Source organism: Buceros rhinoceros, unplaced genomic scaffold (assembly GCF_000710305.1).
Source record: "Buceros rhinoceros silvestris isolate BGI_N320 unplaced genomic scaffold, ASM71030v1 scaffold8761, whole genome shotgun sequence".
Classification (NCBI taxonomy): domain Eukaryota; kingdom Metazoa; phylum Chordata; class Aves; order Bucerotiformes; family Bucerotidae; genus Buceros; species Buceros rhinoceros.
This window is the reverse complement of record NW_010394792.1, coordinates 20,958-40,246: the sequence shown is the minus strand read 5'-3', so window position 1 is coordinate 40,246 and position 19,289 is coordinate 20,958. Positions and strand designations below refer to the sequence as shown.

Genomic DNA, 19,289 nt, shown 5'->3' with positions numbered 1-19,289 from the left:
TGAAATGCTCTTTCTCAATGCCCTTTTCTCCCCCTCTCTTTCCTTTCCAAACCTGTTGCTCGGTTCTGAACTGCACCTTCCTGGAACTGATTTGGAAGTCACGTGCAGAATTACCATTCTACAGTCCTCTGTACTGTCCAGAACTAGAAAATGACCTCCATTAAGGGTAGGATTAGGTTGAAAGAAAAGAAATGTAGCAAGGAGTTGTATATGAGGAAAAAAAAGTGACAGAAAAAGAGAATGCCAAACTAGTAGTTTCTGTACTTTGTTATGTTCAAAGTCCATGCCAAGCCCTTGGCCAGCCCTGGGCCTGGATGTCATCCTGGTACCTTTGAAAACTGCTTCTTCCAACCAGTCCCCTTCTCGCAGTGTGGCCAGCTTCTGTTCCCCCATCAATTTTGCATCTTAACCAGTGTAACAGAGATAGATCTCTGCCATCTGCATGGATAACAGAAGTAGCTGGGTGTGATCTGAGCAGGTGGCAGCAGAGGGCACTCCGATACCTGCTTCTGGAAGAAGCAGGGGCTTAAACCTTTACTCTTTGGGCCGGGTTATAACATCAGGCGAGATGCCCCTTCTCTCCATACCGTATCAGTAGGTGCGGTGGTACCTACTGATAATGAAATCTTGCTAGTTCTGTAAAGTTTTGCAGTGCACTTGCAGGACCCATGGATATACACGACAAAATGCCAGGAGACTTCATGGGCCCTTACTGCTTTGCATCGTGTACACAAGAGTCTGAGGCCAACTTAGCACTAGGAAAATACATGTATTCAGGAAAAGATGTTTAGAGGGAAGACAGACTGAAAATGAAATAAGACACTCAAGAACAGAAATGAAAATTTAAACTCATGGAAAAAAGAGGGAAAGATGAAGTGTGATTGCCAAGTTCATAATTATTTAAAACTTGTTCTTGAGTATGGCAATGCGACACTTAAGAGAAGTGCATACCTGCATGCTTACAGCTTTCCAAAACTGCTTCTGCCATGTGGAAGAAATGCCCGGTAGTTTTATGTGTTCTGTAGAAGTCACTACTATGATAATTTTATTTTACTTCATTTGTGCAGGTTGAATCTGAACCTTTTACCAGACTGATGGCGGACAGGGCCTCCTCCTTGCCCCATTCACCAGTTCTGTTCAAGTCAATGTCAGTGTTGGACAGCATGTTGGTCTAGTTTCACAATTCAAAATGTTCAGCATATCAAAGCAATGGAATAATGAACAGGGCTGGCGGGGTTTTAAGTTTCCTCTGTGTGAAGCAACCTATTTGTTTCTTCACCACACTCCTAATGGCCTGGGCAGATAGCAGCATAGTGCTCACAGAGCCAAGTGGATCTGTGGGAATAAACACTGTTCTGGAAAAGATTAAATCAGGCAAAGGTTATCAGTAGTCAGCATGGCTTCACCAAGGGAAAATCATGCTTGACCAATCTGATAGCCTTGCATGATGGTGAGTAGATGAGGGGAGAACAGTGGACATTGCCTACCTCACCTTCAGCAAGGCTTTTGACATTGTCTCCTATTACATCTTCATAGATGAGGGGAGAACAGTGGACATTGCCTACCTCACCTTCAGCAAGGCTTTTGACATTGTCTCCTATTACATCTTCATAGGTAAGCTTAGGAAGCATGGGTTAGATGAGTGGACAGTGAGGTGGATTGAGAACTGGCTGAACAACAAAGGTTGCAGGGCTGTGATCAGCAGCTCAGAGTCCAGGTGGAGGCCTGTAGCTAGTGGTGTTCCCCAGGGATCAGTACTGGGTCCAGTCTTGTTTGACATATTCATCAGTGACCTGGATAAAGGGACAGATTGTACCCTCAGCAAGTTTGCTGTTGATACAAAACTGGCAGGAAAGGCTGGCGCATCAGAAGGCTGTGCTGCCATTCAGCGAGACCTGGACAGGCTGGAGAGATGGACGGGGAGGAACCTAATGAAGTTCAACAAGGGCAAGTGTATGTTGGGGGGTCTCTCCCCAACTGTTAGGGTCACCAGTTGTGGTGGGTCACCACACGTCGCGAATAGTCGGGGCGGACAATGCGACAACAGCTTGTGTGCACACAAAGCCTTTATTGAAATACAACTGCAGCAAACTGCTGTGGCACCTACATACTGCAAATTGCAACTCCACCAACCCGTGTTCTCTCTTATCACATAGTTTTATAATCTTCTAGTACTTGTTTATTATATGTGCTTTACTTGGATTGGTTTCAAGTGTACTCTCCAATCAGCTACTGACCAAGCCTCTCTGTCTCCTCCTAAACGACACACCTCCTGCTGTTGACTGACAGCAGGCTAATTTGGCTTCTTCCCTGCCGGAGTCACTCCCACAAGTATAGAGTCCTGCACTTGGGGAGTAATAATAGCAGGTCAAGGGAGGTTCTACTCTCCCTCTACTTTGCCCTAGTGAGGTCACATCTGGAGTATTGTGTCCAGTTCTGGGCTCCCCGGTTCAAGAGAGACAAGGAACTACTTGATTTCTTCTTATTATTAAAAACCAGGCGTCTCTGGTGCTTCAGTTTGTGACATATCATTTCTCGTCTGATGCAGTTTAGCTAACGATGGCACCTACACTGAATCTGAAAGAAGCCACTGACAACCAGAGTTCGTGGGAAACTTTGCTACCAGATTTCCCTAAAGGACCGCTTTGCAAATATCGTAAGAAAGCTTCCTTCAACTGGAAGGAGATGGCAGTGTTACTAGATGGTGAAGATATCATCCAGCTTAAGGTAAACTTTGCAAGAATTGCAAACGTGCTTTAATATTTGAGATATCAGTAGAAACAGGTATCTGTTTTTTCAAAGGGAGAGTACTTTAATAATACTCTGTAGATATGGAGTGTGAAAAAATTGATTTTGCAACATCCAATTTTCAGAGCAGAACTGAACTTTTAAGCAACCTACTTTTCTGTCTCCTAAGGCTCATTTCGTTACTGAACATGAGTGCAGGGGAGACCAGCAGGTGCTACATTACAGAACTTCAGTGTTTATTTCAAACTGAGGAAGAACTATATTGCACTGTATTTCTTTACTGTGCTGTTTGCATTAAATCATATATCACATGGTTTTACAGTGCACTTAATTAAGCTGAGCGACGTTCATGCCACTGTCAAATATAGTGTATTTGTCATCCTTTGACTGGAATAATTTCATATGATCTTTTGTGCTTGCATTAACACTTTTGTGGCATCACAGCTGGATGGATTAGCATGCCCACCTCGCAGGAGAGGTTAATTGCAGCACAAGAGAATGTGTGGGAGTCTATGTCGTGGAGATGCAGGAGGAGATAGAACTGACTTTTTTGAAGGTGGTATAGATTTACATAGATTTAGGCTAATCTTAAGTATTCACCGTAGTTATTAACATCTTAGATTAGAGAAATCAAAAATGCCTTGTTCTGTATCTGACTGATACACTTAAGAGCATAGAAAATACACAAGTGCTCTGTGTCCAAGGGAGTTTCAAAGCTGTGGGGGCAGAGAGAGGGAATGACCCTATCTTTCAAAGTAAAGCACGGGAAGTCTGGTTTTCTTCCTTCCCTGACATTCTCTTCATAGAGGAGGAAGTGACTATAAAAACCTTTAAAAAAGATTTTGCCTGAGGTTTTGTGTTTTTTTTTTTCCAAATTATGTGAAAGACAGTTAAGAAGGTGTGGATATATTGAAGACAAGGAGATCTGAGGTAAAAAAATGCCATGGTATATCATCTAACTAAAAAATGATGGATTTGGATATACCAAATTAAAATATGAGATATACATCCCCATACCGAATGGCTTCATATGATAGTTCCATTAAATGGAGAACACTTGTGCTTTCATCTGGGAACAGAATAGTTCTGGTAGCGTAATTGGCTTTACCGTTACGGCATATTTCTAACTGCTGGTAACCCCTGGAGTTTTACCTTTATTCTTAGATTGAGGGCCATGGCTCTTTAGATCCTGCAAGCAGCTTCATACAGTGAAATAATGAAGCTGCTCTAAAAAGAAAGTAAGTTTTACTGTACTGCACTCTACATTCAGAGTGAATCAGTCTCACACTTCTTAGTTCATGATGAAGGAACTTTCATTAAATTTAACTGCATGAAATTTATACATAATGACAGACCATTAAAAAATATATTTTTAATTCTCTGGAGTTTTGACTTTATAAATTTATATCTTCCTGTCAAACAAATGTAGTTTGAGGCCTAGCATTATCCTAGAAAACATTATCTTGTTTTGTTAATGCTTTTAGATTAACGTTCTCATGTCAGCTTTTTCCCCCTGAAGAACAAAATCTTCTTTGCTCTGGAAAGTGATCCTCTCTTTGCACATCATCCTGGAGAAGATTTGTGCCGTGAGAAGTATCAGGAGCTGACATTCCTGCGCTGTAAAAGGCTGTTTGAGTATGATTTTGTTACTCAGCAAGAGATCTTAGAGAACCCGTTAAAGATACTTAATATGGTGATCTGTATAGGAATGTACGATTGGTCTCCATGTCTCCAGTATTGCTTACATTGCGGTGTAAGTAGAGTTTAAAAGGTATAGTGGAGTATATATTTGATAAGTGTCTTGTAATACCACAATTCTGAGCTTTATGCCTATTTTATTAAAGCTTTATCTTTTCCCAGTCCTTTGTTTTCAAAAATTAAATTCATTTCAGCTGTTTAGAAGAATCAGAGAGCTGTGGGATGAAATTCCTAGATCTTTGTCATTAAGCCCTGTCTCCACTGTAATCCCACCTGGACTGTAAAGGTGGAACAGTATAGACAGAGCTACAGGAAGATATTTTGCTGCCCACAGTTCCACCTTTTGTTGTCCACTCCTCTGCCTCCTTTCTACGGCATTAGCAGCCAAGGAACTTGGTTGTTGGGCCATATTTGGTGGCTATGTCTTTACTGCAAATACTGGTATCAGAAACTTCCTTGCCTAGCCCTCAGAGTGTTGATTCAGGGGAGAAGCCAGAAGGAACGGAAACCGGTGTAAAGTTTCTCACTGACGTCGGTGGCTGGGATTCTGTTCATCAGCTGTGCCCTAAATGAGTCTCTCAGAAAGAATATTTGACATAGCTGGTCAAATAATATGAGTTGAATTAATTAATTATTACTGTTCCCATGGCAGGGGAAGGTCTGGGAATTAGTTTTCTTATGTGAATATCGACCTAGAAAAGCTGAAGGTACCTTTAGAAACAGCGTTCTTTTCTGATCTTGAAGCAGCTTCTTTCAATTCCCAATCCATTTCCAGTAAACAAACTGAAATAGTCTTAAAGTTTTACTTTACTCAAGCAGACATCAGTAAGGACAAGGCAAAGTGAGGTCACTGAGCATTTTTAAGAGTTTGCAGTGAAGACTCGAACAGGTTAGAGCTGTGAAAATTGCGGTCCTCTGTGAAGAGGCCTTGACAAGATCAAATCCTGACTTAACTCCTCCAGCTATAGTCTAAGTAGTAGTTTACTGTGCAGCCTACTTTTCCATGCCTCTTTAATGGACATCACTATTACAAGTTATTATGCGTGTGCAATTTGTGCTTTCTGTTATGGGGTCACTGATTTAATTCATAATTCTCTGTTTTTACAGGTATTTGCTGGTGCAATTTTGAGTGCTTCTGAGAGGTTTGCAGACTACGTGAAACAGGTTTATAGCATGGAGGTAAATATTTTTTTTTTAAGTAATTTGTGAGACCTGGCACTGGGAGATCCATGGCACTACCTGCGCCCTTGTGTTATTTCTGATCTCTTTAAGCACCTGGGTACTTCTGAATAGCAAAAGAAAACACCAAGAAGCAGATCGAAGCACTGAGCCCTGGCTATCCTCGCTGCTAGCTATTATGCCACTCCTAGATCTGTTTTAGACTGTCCAAGTTAACGTGCCAACAGAGTTTGGGAACTTCTCCCGAAAGGCATTATAGATGACACTACACCAGTTCTGTTTCCATCCACAGTCCTTTAAGAATATATCCTAGCAAGTATTGCACACTCAGGCACTCATACCTCCCACACCTACATCGTACCCTGTGCAACACATACGCTTGCCATGATGTTATAAATACTCCGCTCTGATGCAATAAAATTGAAAACAGTGCCTTCATGCCACAAAAACACCACATGGAGTCCCATGGAGACTCAGGAACAAGTGCCCTGCAGAGTAACATATACCATTTACACCATCTGGTATAGAAAGCCGATCCTAAACAGTTTCTCATGTTTAAGCCATTGGGCTACGTAGGCAGCATTCACTGTGTAGCCTGACCCTCCCTGATTTTGCAAGACGTATGTGCTTAGTGCACCCAGACTGAGCTTCATGCTGCTTTTGTTATTCTTTGACTTACTATCCTTTTTTTTTCAAAACATTCACCTTCCTTGCCTATTTAATTTTTTGAAATTCAGTGTTTTTCTGTCTGCTTGTAGATAGCAACGTACTGCTACACAGTTCTGATTTGAAACCCCGTGCTAAAGATCAGGATAAATACTTTTAATGACTCTTGGTCTACACAAAAGCCTGAGGTTATGTATTTGTTAGAATAATTTTGCCTGAGCCTTTGGGTTTATTTATTTATTTTTGTTCTCACTTGCTTGCCAAAGGTTTGCTTTTGAAGAGTATGTAGTACAGGCCAAACCAGTTTAGGGTAAAGGATTCCAGTATGCACATTTCAGTGTGGCTTCAAGCAAACTGTGTTCCCAAATGTTGCTGAGAACCAAGTGTATGTGAACATTGACCTGATATAAATTTATTCCCTTCAGTAATGTAGACTTTTCACAATTTTGAAAACTAATGGCCTCATTCTGGTTTTCTCCTCTAGTTTTGGAAGTTCCCAGAACTGCTTGTAATGCAAGCAGCGTTGCTGATTTGTACCACATAACAGTTCTTTCAACCCAAACAGCTGAAAACTTAGTCACTGGGTGTAATAATCCGTACCTGCCTGAACGAGTCAGCCATCAGCAAAGGAAAAAGGACTTGTTACCCCACTGCAGGCATGATGTCCTAGCCCGAGAGTTATATTTGATTGGTTTCTTGCAACTGCAAATTAATTTCCAATAGCTGTGTTTGCAGTCATTTGAAAATCTTAACATTTTAATTGCTGTAATGAAGTAGTCTTGAACTGTGCCTTGTACCTTCTTACTTAGATTTTTGGATGTTTTGCTCTGACTGAACTCAGCCACGGAACTAATACCAAAGGCATACGGACTACGGCCACATTTGACTGTAACAACCAGGTTAGTCCTTAATGCACGGGAATATTGTTTGATGATGTTAGACTGTTACTTGCTAATAGAATAGAATCATTCAAGGATTTCTTTGATTAACAAGAAATAATCAAGTTCAACCCCAAATGTAAAAATAAAAAAGTCAAATACTTACGTTGGAGAGAAGAATGTTTCTAGGGAGCCCTGGTTCAAGAAGACCAAACCAGACAAGCATATCTCGCTTCATATGCTGTGAATGCCTCAGTGCAGAGACAGTTCTCTCGCCTACTCATTTGTTTCTGAAAGAAATGGATTCCTGCAAAGGACACAATTAAGGGTGGATGTGGGAATTCCAACAGATAAGTACGTTCCCACACAACTTTCTGGTGTTTTCAAAACAAGAAGTTGGTACTTTTGACTACTGTAAATAGGTGCATTTAATACCCAGACTACTTGAAAAAAAAAAGAGGAAAGTGATTCCATTCCTCCAGAACAAAATACAAGAAAGTGAAATGGTTGTCTATCACATGTCAACATTTACTATAAACCAACCTTGTGAGTTTGTCAATATGAAAAGTTCCATTTGAATAAATTGGGTTTTATGCTGATGATGAGTGCACTGCAGTAAAAGTGGCTGAAATGACTAAATCTTTGTTAAGACCATGCAGCTCTGAGTTCAAATTTCTTTTACCCAGAAAGTAAACTATTTGGAATCTAAAAATCTGAATGCCGAAGCTATGTCTAAATTTCAGGACTCCCACTACTCATGATGCCCCATTTATCCTAACTGGTAAGTGTGCTGCGCTTCACACTGTCAACCAGCTGTCCCTTCCCATACAAAACTGATAAGAAGGAGATGGTCCCTGCATAGGTTTCAGCCTCCACAGCCGAAACAGCCCCCATAGTCTTTCAGCTCAGCTTAAGCCAAGATCAAGGAAATGCTTCTGAGTCCATCACTTTGCTTTACTTCTTTAAACTGCTTAAATAAAGAATTAAAAGACTGAATTTCAGGCTTTACAATGAAGTAATGAACTTTTTCAGCTCTGAATTTTTCCTCGCTACGTGTATTCTCTCCAAAGCTGAACACAGTAATAGAGATCTCAGCTGTTGGAGCAGAGCACAGAATGAAACCCTGGCAGTTAATAGATGTTTTCAAAACATTACCATGGTCATGAAAGAAAAAAAATAAGAAAATAGCCATGTGTTGATTTTTATGTTTTTACCATTTGCTCCTTCCTTTCCTGGCTACAGGAATTTATTATCAATACTCCTGACTTTGAAGCTGCAAAGTTCTGGGTTGGTAATATGGGGAAACATGCTACTCACACAATTGTGTACGCCCAGCTCTATACTCCTGATGGACAGTGCCAAGGATTACATTCCTTTCTTGTACAGGTAGAGTAGAAATACTGCTAATCTTTTTATTTTTTTTCCTTTTTGGGGGGGAGTGTGTTCAAATTATAGCCTGTTATGCTGTTATTTATATCTGACTAGAAGATTCCTTAATTAAATGGCTTCAACTTTTATTGCAGTTGTAACAAGTGTACTGTTCTTAAATGTTCCCTGATTTTGTGATGCTTGTACAGCCAGTTTTATACTGTCAGTTTTCTGCAAAAATTTCTGAAAAATATATTAAAAAAAAAAAGCTGAAAAGCCTCCAGATTTTCACAGTACCTATATAGTTAGAATTAACCTATGCTAGGTGGAGTCCTGAAAGTCTTGGATGAAGCTTAAGATGATTTCTATCTGCCAATCCTGCAGGCTGATCTGCATGAAATCTGCACGCTTCTGCCTCAGAGATTAAAGATTAAAGACATCAGAAAATATGGCAATGCAGTAGAGAAGTTGCACGTAGTAAAATTAACTACTTGCAGACTGAACAGAATTTATTACAAAATTGGGGAGGACCATGTCACAGCTGATGATTACAGGAAAGTTGCATTGATTCCCCCTATGTCTGTGTACACATGAAGAAGGTTTCAGTGCTAGTCTGATGAGAGCGTTCATCAGTGTTAAGGTAAATTTGTCACAGTGACGTAATTAGTGTCATAATGCCCAAGTAATTTTCGTTAAGGGATCTACGTCCTGAATGAGAGGATACCTAAGGACAAGTTATAACCAGGATTATGTGCTTGAAAAAAACCAGAAAGCTTTCTTTAGCATTAACAACAGAATACAGGTTGAGAATATTTTCACTGTTTGAAAAGCGCAACCGATAACTTCCATTGTTCCACAGCTGAAATAATGTTTTGTTCCACTTCTACGCAGATTCGAGATACAAAAACTCTCCTACCAATGCCAGGTGTGATGGTGGGTGACATAGGAAAGAAAATTGGGCAGAATGGGTTAGATAATGGGTAAGTCAATCCATTTGAAGGAGGAAACATTCTAGATTATATCACACTGTAGTGGTGCAAATATTCTCCTTGTGTCAGTTTTGTCTTTACTTCTGAGGTATTCACTAGTGGTCTTGAGTTGTTAGTATTTCTAAAAAAACCCCACAGACTGAGAATTGGATTTCAGTAATTTCTATCTGAATAACCATAGTGTTTCTGCTTATCTCACTTTTTATGAAGTACCGCTTTTACTTTGTGAGTGTCCCCAAGCACTCTTGCAGTCATAGACTCTACAATAATAATGATGAACACTCCACACCCCCCCACACCCCCAAATCTGTTAGATTCTGAGTAAAAAACTTAATCAGCCTCTCCACCCATCTGGATATAAGCCCTTAATTATTTTGTCTGTCAATTTCCAGCCCACAAGAAGGCTAATGGAGGTCCACAAACAAGGTTTGTTGTTAATAAAGATGTAAGATTAAGAAGACCCAGTGGAGAAACTAGGAATCTTTTTTCAGCCATGGGATTTTTGGACTAACCTTGTTCACTGCAGAAGAGAAGAAGATTAGGTTTTTTTTTTTTCCTGTATACTTTGGATAGAATTGAAGTAAAAAGGTACCTGGGCTCCATTTCTGAGTCAGGAACTTCAGTGGCCCTTATGTGTCTCTGCTTTACTTACCAAAGGCATCTGATGGCAGTGAGAGACAGGGAGGAAATTGAGGTAGATTTCTGCATTAAAACAGCCATTATATAAAAATTGTCATGTAAACCCCTGTATTAGTTACGTAGCTCTGTGTGAAGGTAGAGACCTGAATTGGTAAAGGGGGAGTCACATTTTTATGCCTCAAATTTACCTCTTTGTGTTGATTCAGTTCTTTAAAGATGCATGAGGAAATGGCCTTAAGTTGTGCCAGGGGAAATCTAGGTTAGATATCAGGAAGAACTTCTTTACAAAGAGGGTTGTGAAGCATTGGAACAGGCTGCCCAAGGAGGTGGGGGAGTCCCCCATCCCTGGAAGTCTTTAAAAGCTGTGTAGATGTGGTGCTGAGGGACTTGGTTTAAGGACCCTGGCAGGGCAGGGAGAATGGTTGGACTTGATGATCTTAAAGGTCTCTTCCAACCAGATGATTCTGTGATTCTCTGATTCATAACATGCCACTGCAGTAAACAAAGTATAGACATCCTAAGGTACCCTACTTTCAAATATAATGGTTTTGACTGGCTTTGCAGAAGGTCGTGGGTCTTCTCTGTTTTGTTGTCTCTACAAGCCTCCTCCTGATGTCCCAAACAGCCTGTAGCGGCAAAAATAGCACCGACTGTTATATTTATGTATCTCATTCTCATTGATGCTCTGTTGCCTTGAAGACACAGACAAGATAAATAAATAATAATTTAAAAAACATGTACAAAATTAAGTTTTCTAGAGAAAACAATGTGAGAAAAGGCCTGGAAAGGAACGGGGTTTAGGGTTTGGTCAGCATTTTTGCTCCATCTGCATTACAAACTAGTAGCCACCAGATGGCACAGCAGCATGGGCCTCAGTAGTCTAAATGTAACTCAGTTTCCTAAGTTCTGTTTGCTCTTAATTTGAAGGATAGTTTTGTTCACCAGGAAGGAGAAGAGCGTACTTGTCACGTAACATCAAAATGCACGTAATTTTAAAATCCATTTCTCTCTGATCTACTGGAAAAAAAATAGAGATTTCTTAAAATGTCTGTAATATAAGTAGATAATCTGAAATGATAATCCAAATAATACAGTGTAAATAAGAGATACCAATGACTTCCTATCTTAATGTCAGATCAAGTCCCTTATCTTAGTTATGACATCACATATTTAAAGCAATCATAATTCATTCTAATCTTTTTTTTTTTAATTTGCGTACGCTGCTTTAAAAAAATATTGTTACTTTCTGCTAACAGCAGTGCCTGAGGAGCCCCAGACATGGATCTAGATCTCTTATATATGTATTAAGACAGCACTGCAGATTAAGATCAAGGGATGAGGAAGCCCAAGGTTACCAACAGATACCCTTCACTTAGCTTAGAAACCTGTGTTTCTGATCTACCTCAGCTGTTTTCTTTGTTAAGGTCTGAGACTGGATGTTCACAAGATCTAGATAACTAGTTTTCACTTTGCAACCTTCCTGCTTACAGCTGTCAAAACTGCCAGGACTCGTACACATTGCTTCTCAGGAGTACATGAAGGCCTGGGTGGGAGCTGGAGAGGTGGTAGCTTCCTAGCTCTGAATTTGTTTGCAGAGACAACAAGCTGTGCCACTCTAGAAAACGGGCTGTTGGTTTCATGATCTGCAGAATGCAAAGATTCACAGGGAGACATTTTGCCAGACACTGCCTTGTCAAGGTGTTCTCCTAAGGAGTTTAGTAAACTTGGATCCTAGCTTACCCCAGAGAAAGCACAGCCTGCAGTACAGAAGCCTGTTGAATGTGGTGATGAGAAAACGTTCCATTATGCTGTGACTACAAGTGTTAGTCTCGCCCACGTGCTTTGCCAGATTTTTGAATGTATGTGTGAAGTCTGGTTCAACTACCGTAAACACTTAGTAAATCAGATCTATTTCCACATAGTTAAACTCAGGATAAATGGTCAGAGTGAAGATCAGACTCTGACATCTCTGGCAGAGATGCCAGCTTTTGGTCCTGCACTTCAAGACATTTGTGCTACTAATTTTCAATATGGGTACAGAGAATTAAGCTCTGGAACACTTACGTAGGACATGGGGAAGAAATTCCAGCGCTTCCTTGGAAAAAGCCGTTGATATATGCAATATAAGAGAATAGAGTAGATGATTGTAGCATTCCCTTCTGGCTTTTGGAGAACAATCTCTTGGGTCATTTGACTGAAGACTGGTTTCCTGCTAATGCAGAGTGTAATGTTGTCAAAAAGAGAAAGAATTTCAGAAGTAATGGGGATATTTTTACGGTGTAAATGCAATGACTAGCCTGCTCCTTCTAAGTCTGCTTTTCCAAGTAATTCTCATAGCTTCGTAATTTGCATGTTCAAAAACATGTGCATTTTGCAAGTCTTTGTAACTTCAGCTACCCTGACCAAAAAAGACGAAATCACGTTAAAACATCTTAAAGTATTTTTCTTTCTCTCTATCATTTACATTAATTTATGTGATTTATGGAGAGGTTTTTGTTACAAAAAAATAAATCAGATTGCCACCAGGGGATGCAAGTGCCTCAGTCTTTATTCTATAATATAAAAATGTCCACCTGTTGCTAGTGCTTTGGCAGTCTTTGAAATGTGCTGTTCACTGAGGTCTCAAAATGGAAGTAGCTGAGGAAAAAAAGAACCACTGAAGAAACTTGGAATCCAGGGGCTTTTCAATAAAATGAATGGCAGGCATAGGAGGAGGGTCGTAAAGCAGCAGCTTTGGTAAGTGCTGATGTGCATTTCTGTTTCTTCCCTTTGTTTTTATTTTTTTTCTGTCCTGGCTAATGTAATGTTACCAAAATTACCCATTACTGCAGCGCACGTCAGTAGATGATTGCCACTGAATTGGTGGTGAACCAATTTCATGTCCAGCTGCAACAAGCAGCAAATTGCTGCTTTCCCCACTCCAGAAATAGAAATGATGCCCAAGTGAATCTGCATGGGGAAGAGTTTGAAAATCAGTTATAATTGTGTTTGTGAAGTGGTGCTTAACACACTTGTCTTTGTAAAACATGCTCTGAGCTATTCAGCTGTACCCACTGATAATGCGTATGCCGTTGAGCAGACAAAACCTGTGATAAGGGAAGAACTAGTGAAATGAAGCTATCAAAGATACAGCAAAGCTCTGCCAGGTAGAAAGCTGTTTATTCTAACAGAATTATTTATAGAGAAGAAAAGGATCTTTTGGGGAGAAGAAGAATTGTTAGTTGTATCTAATTACAATGATGGACTTTGGAAAAATTAAATTTTTCATTAAGTGTTTAACAACCCTTAACATACAATTAAAATGCTGTCAATCTCTCCACACATACAACGTGCTAAGACATTCAGCATGTTCTCTGGCAGTCACTGAGGCTGGATTCAGTTTTCTGGATAGCAAAAACAAAACACCGAAGAGAAAATGGGTAAAGGGGATTTGGGGGCAGAAAAGTAATAAATGGTATAAAAGAATCCCTCTTGAAAAGAGATTGCAGGGCCTGAAAGCCCTCGCTACAATTCCTTGTGTATTGGTGAAGATGTCGTACATCACACAACCTCCAGGCCTTTACAGATGACTTTTAAATGGTTAATTCTTTTTTTATTTCCTTTGTTACTATCCCAGTATCACTGGCAATAATACATATAAGATTCTGCTACTGCTAGTTTAAGGGTAGAACAAATGAAAGTCTAGTCCTTCAAAGGGTTTTTGTCTCCTAGTATTTATCCTCTTAACTCTTGTTTAGGTTTTGCAATGGTTGCAGTTATTTCACTAGAAAGATAGGAGCTGTAATACGTGGTTGAAGCCTAAATAGTCTTTGGAGCTTCATCTTACAATCTGAACCAGTAGTTTGGTGAAGAAAATTTCCATACTCAGCTTCTTTGGTTGGTTGCTTCTACTCCCACGCTGCCTTTTTCTTTGAGCTAGGACAAACATTTATGTAGCTGTGTAGGGGACTCAGCTAGGGAACTAGAACTGCCTGAAAACTAATCCAACAAAAATCCCCAAATTTGGCTGTCTTCAACCACATAATATGTCAGGTCTGGTTCACTGTCAGGTCAAGGCCACAGAAGAAGTGGTTCCAGAAGAGGGAAAGGGACAGTACAGGGATGTGAATAAGAAAGCGAATGCAGGAATCATTCTTGCTTCTCAAATAAACAAGCTTATGCTTGTTTAACATTTTTATTGTCTTTCAGCCTCTGACCAGGATCACAAATAATTGCAATAGTAATGAAGCAGCTATGAAATAAAAATGCCTGTACCTGTATTTACATTCTCTCCATACTATACCATCAGTACTTCACTCTTTGTGAACCATACTACTTTCAGAGTTAAGCCCAATATTTTGCAAGGTGCACATTTGCAATTTAAGTCAAAACAGTGATTTTTGCAGTGGAGTAATTTATATTTCCCTGTTTTGCCCTATCCACTTTCTACAGTGCTGTGCACATGGCTAAGATGTAGTCACTTTGCTGAAGACTGCTGCCTTATCCTCTAATTTTGGTCACTCAAATACACCTGAAAACTGTGTAGCTGTAACCAGTTCACACTGACAGGTGCTTGGTGGTGCTAATGGCAAAAGGTGGATTCAGATCTGCACACACATTTGTTTTATCACACACACAAATACAGCCTTGCATCTGCAACTTCAGTCTTTTTTCATTCCTTAGCAGAGCTCTGTCAGCTCTCAACAGTTTCAGGAGTCTGCACATGCAGAACTCCCTGCAAGACCAGCACTTAGACCTAGAACTTCAGGGTGAGTCTTTGTGAGCCCACGAAGTCCAGTAAGATGGGATTGGGAGGCCTATAAAATGCTGTGTTGTTTTATCATTGCTGTTGAGCATTACTATTACAGAGCTGCATTCTTAGATTAGAGCTTTGATTGTAGAAACTACAGTTAATACATTGCATTGCAGTTTTCCCCAGCTTCTCTGTAACTATTCCCAACTCTAACCTTTCAGTGAGTTTCAGTCTGGAGTATGTGACTCTTTTCTTTCTGCAAGTTTTTCACCAAACCTCTGAAGTGTTATTCTTCAGGGTTTACTGTATCCCACAAATAGCAGTGAGATCACTTGACTCACAGCCTTCCAGTACCATTCACCTGCTTTCTGTTTCTGGCTGGAAGGGCTGAAGGCACTGTCACTGCACCATCTCTAACGTAGTCAATAACAAAGGCTGGCAGGAAAGGCATTTGAGTGTCTGAAGTTCACCAAAGCATCTTTGAGCTATTTGTACTATAGGTAACAGCCTACTAATTTAATACTGGCAAAAAGAGCTCGTAGCAAAAAGAGCAGTACTGCACACCAGGTGAATTACTCTTGCATGACTTTAGAGTCAGTAAGATCAACTTTGCTTGAAATGTTCCCTCAACTCCTGGCCAAAGCATCCAAACAAGAATGCTGCTATTGGCATAGGGCTTCACTCTGTTCGGCTAATCTAGGTAGAAATCAATGTAATACAGGTTTGTTTGTTTTTTCTTTTAACTGTGAGCTACATGCTGCAAAATTTAACATTGCTATAGAGCCCCATGATATGTATTTAAAGTGACAGCTGTCTGTCTGTCGTGTTCGGAGGTCTTAATCTCAATTACACCATTTGCTATGCAGAAGAGGCCCTAAGTAGGGTAGCTTTCAAACCAGTGGTCTTCTCATCAACATGTGAAATTTAGCCATTCTCCGAACTTGCTGGTACACGATATCCCCATGACTATGTATACAGTTCCATTACTGTAAGATATTTCTTTACTTCTTCAAGGAGCTATTTCCCCTAAATGCACTGACAGCTGTGGTCCATGTTTATTCACTATGCTCTCTAGGCTAATGACGATTAGAAATGTGGTCGTTGACTTCATTAAATCTTACTATTTATTTTTAATGTGTTCTGATATCAAGTTCAAATTGGCCAGTATGTCTAATGATTTCAAATAGCAAAGTTTTCAGAGAAGGAGCATTACATCATTTGGCAGTGATGTCACAACATCACATAACTCCCAGGTCATATAAGGTTCTGCTTTTATTTTAGCACTGGTGCTTGTAGGCGTTATATCTTATTTCCTCACATGTGGGAATTTTCTGTTTGATTTTTAATTAGTAGTTCTCTTTGTTTTGCCTCTTAAAGTTTTTGCCATTTTACTTGCATTTATCTTGATTGCAATTTAGGGAAAAAGAAGGAATAATGTATCTGTAATGGACTATATCAAGGGAAAATTCTAAACTTTCAAAAGCTGTTATTTGAACTAATTTTGATTTCAAGAAAATAGATTGTTATATAATGATTGGAAATCTAGTATTCCGGTTCACTAGTTGTGAAACAAGTTATAAGAACGGTATACATGTGGTTTTTAATTGAAACAATTCTAGGTAATCTGTGTGTACAAAATTAGCTACATTACATTAATATCAGACAGGTTGTAATAAAACTTTCTTCAAAATTTTTCGCTCTTTCCAACAAAAGACTTCCTCTAGTTTTAACTATTTGGGATTGTATCACAACAGATGACAGTGGGTAAAACTGCTCAGATAATTTTGGGACCTATTTTGTTTGGCATACATCTGCCACATATTCAATATTAGTAGACTTGAATTTTCCAAAAGTAGGTTATTAGGATATAGGTGTATACATGAGTAGATTTAAATTTGCTTTTTGAGAACTCTAGAGACTCAAGCATGTATCAATATAAAAATATTCTACAACTGCACAGCTTTGCTGAGTGAATTGAACTAATCTCTACAGTGTAAAACACAGAAGGACGATTTACCATCTTGTTCATTATCATTCCTACCACAAATCTCACTGTTCATCACACTCAGGACTAAACATACTCCAAATATCTATTTGCAAAGAGAAGGCCCAAGAGCTGGAGCCCTTTGAAATTTCTTCCAAATCTGTGCCCCAAAGGTTTTGTCATTCTCCCTCTTAGGTGACCTCTTCCTTTAGTCTGGCTTATGCTTCCAGTTTTTATCACCCATTCAATAGATTTTTAAAATAATATTTCCTTGCTTTCTTCCATTCATCTTTTCTGACTTGGGAGAGATCGTTTATAAATGTTCATGGAACTCCCTTATGTTCATCACTCATATTCCTCCTTAAAATTCTCATTTGCTCTAACGGCTTATAAAAAATGGCCAGTGCTTCGATGCCAGCATGCTGTGACTAGCAGATATCATGTCAACAAGGTATTCTTCAGTAGTTAGTGTCTGCTTCACTTTGTTTCAGCACATTTGCAGCTGTTGACTTATGCTTGGATTGTAAGCTTCTAGGAGGAATCACCTTCTTGTCGTTCCATGGATATACAGTAACTAGGAAAGGAGTGCACTAAACTAGGGACCTAAACCTTGCCACACACACTGTCCTGTAATTGAAGTAACAAGTAATAATGATTCAAAAGCTCAAGTTCTGTTTAACGTGTGCTATTGCTTAACAATGTTGGAGTTGCTATACAGTTTTATTGTGACAGATTTTATGTGGGATATAGGCAGCAGAGAATTTGAATTTAACCAAAAGATCTATTTTGAATGAGATTTATTTTCAGTGATATGAAAAAGATATTAACAAAGATGGAAATCTAATTTCTTGAAATTCTGAATTAGTTTCTATTACAAAGTAATGTTGTCTCACTGAAACTGGTACTTAATAAAGCACTCTTTAGCATCATTATGGCCAGTAAGCAGCTGGTTCTTGGTTAGGATAGCCTGCTTTTCTCTGTGGCTGAGTCTGAAAATACTGTGTATCTCTAAGGCTGAGTAAATGCAGTATGCAGATATGTTTCCTTGGAAACAACTCATAATTTTAAAGCACATGCAGCAGTGCAGCCCTTTTGTAATTTATTAATGTGAAAGACCTGGCTCTCGTGAGTCTTATTAAATAGATCAGCCTGTATTGGCAGGAAAAAGGAATTTGCTTTGATTACAAATACAGCTTTTCAAGTGCTGTTAGATACTGAGATATTCGTGAGTGGAGCTGTTATAACTGCTATTGTGCCAAGTTGTATTGCCCATTTGGGCGAAACAGTTCATACACCTTCTTCCTGAAAAATATGAGTAATCAGGACATTCTGTCTATTCTAACAACTTCCTTCTTTATTGCTACTAGGCTGCCACAATTTAGGAAAGGTTATCTTGCTCGTACTTTTTAAGATGACACATCCCAGGGAACAGAAATCCTAGTCTGAGTTTAAACAAAGGAAAGTTTTCCATTCGCTTCCTTTTCAGGGCTATGTCCTCATTTGTATTGTAATAACATAAGTGTTACTCACAGGGCTGTATTTTAGACTTATAAAAATATATAGTGTCTGTATTCCAAAGCAGTCTCCAGACTGAACTGAACAACAATTGAGTAAAGCCTGTGGGGCAGCAGAATTGTTTGCAGCAGGGACTTACTAGGAGTCAGAATGGCCCAGTCAGATTCTAAGCAGGAGAAAGCTTTTCGATAGGTGAGATGTTAAACTATGTAATTTACCTAAACTAATGTAGAATGAGAATTCCGTTCAGGTTTCTGAGTTGTTGGTGAAAGTGTCTGTCAAACTCTGAATACTTATTACAGACCTGGTAAGGTCTGTAATAAGTAACTTTATCTCCGCCCCTCCTCAAACAGAATACATTGATCATCCTTCCACTAGTTGTTTACTTCTTTACTTAGGAAGCTGCTGAAATGGTCTCCTAGAGTCAATGAGATGTTTGTTTCATTGTTGTAAGCATCATCTTTAAAAAAAACAAACAAAAAACCAAACAAACTGGCGAGTTGCAACAAATAATTTCCCATCTTGAATTTCCTTTGCTTCCCCGAGTCTGCAAGCCTTTGTCCTCCCAGGCATACTCTTCTAAAATTAGTTGTGCAACCATGTCTTTATTGTGACCTTTTTTCTATAAGATAGGCACCTGCAACGATGTCGCGGTAGATTTTACATTGCTCGTGTATTTGTTTAAACAGGTTTGCCATGTTCCACAATGTCAGGATACCTAAAGAAAACATACTGAATATATCTGGAGATGTCACAGCAGAGGGGAAGTATTCAAGTTCAGTCAAGGTATCATTCAAGGTTTTGTTTCATGAGTACAGTTTATTAAATATACAAAAGTGTAAGTAGGGTAAGAGAGAGACAGAGCATGAGCCTCTCCTGCTGGGAAGTACTAG

At 39.4% G+C, this 19,289-nt stretch overlaps 1 protein-coding gene across 1 annotated transcript in view; it reads left to right on the top strand.

Moving 5' to 3' along the window:
- Positions 1-2,553: 2,553 nt before the first annotated feature.
- Positions 2,554-19,289, top strand: part of ACOX3 (acyl-CoA oxidase 3, pristanoyl) — a 31,587-nt gene continuing 14,851 nt past the window's right edge. Inside the window, exons 1-7 of the mRNA XM_010145328.1 lie at positions 2,554-2,727; positions 4,268-4,501; positions 5,554-5,625; positions 7,101-7,190; positions 8,412-8,555; positions 9,429-9,517; positions 19,086-19,182. Coding sequence (XP_010143630.1) covers positions 2,560-2,727; positions 4,268-4,501; positions 5,554-5,625; positions 7,101-7,190; positions 8,412-8,555; positions 9,429-9,517; positions 19,086-19,182 — 894 coding nt within the window. The 5' untranslated portion in view covers positions 2,554-2,559. The remainder of the gene's footprint in view (positions 2,728-4,267; positions 4,502-5,553; positions 5,626-7,100; positions 7,191-8,411; positions 8,556-9,428; positions 9,518-19,085; positions 19,183-19,289) is intronic.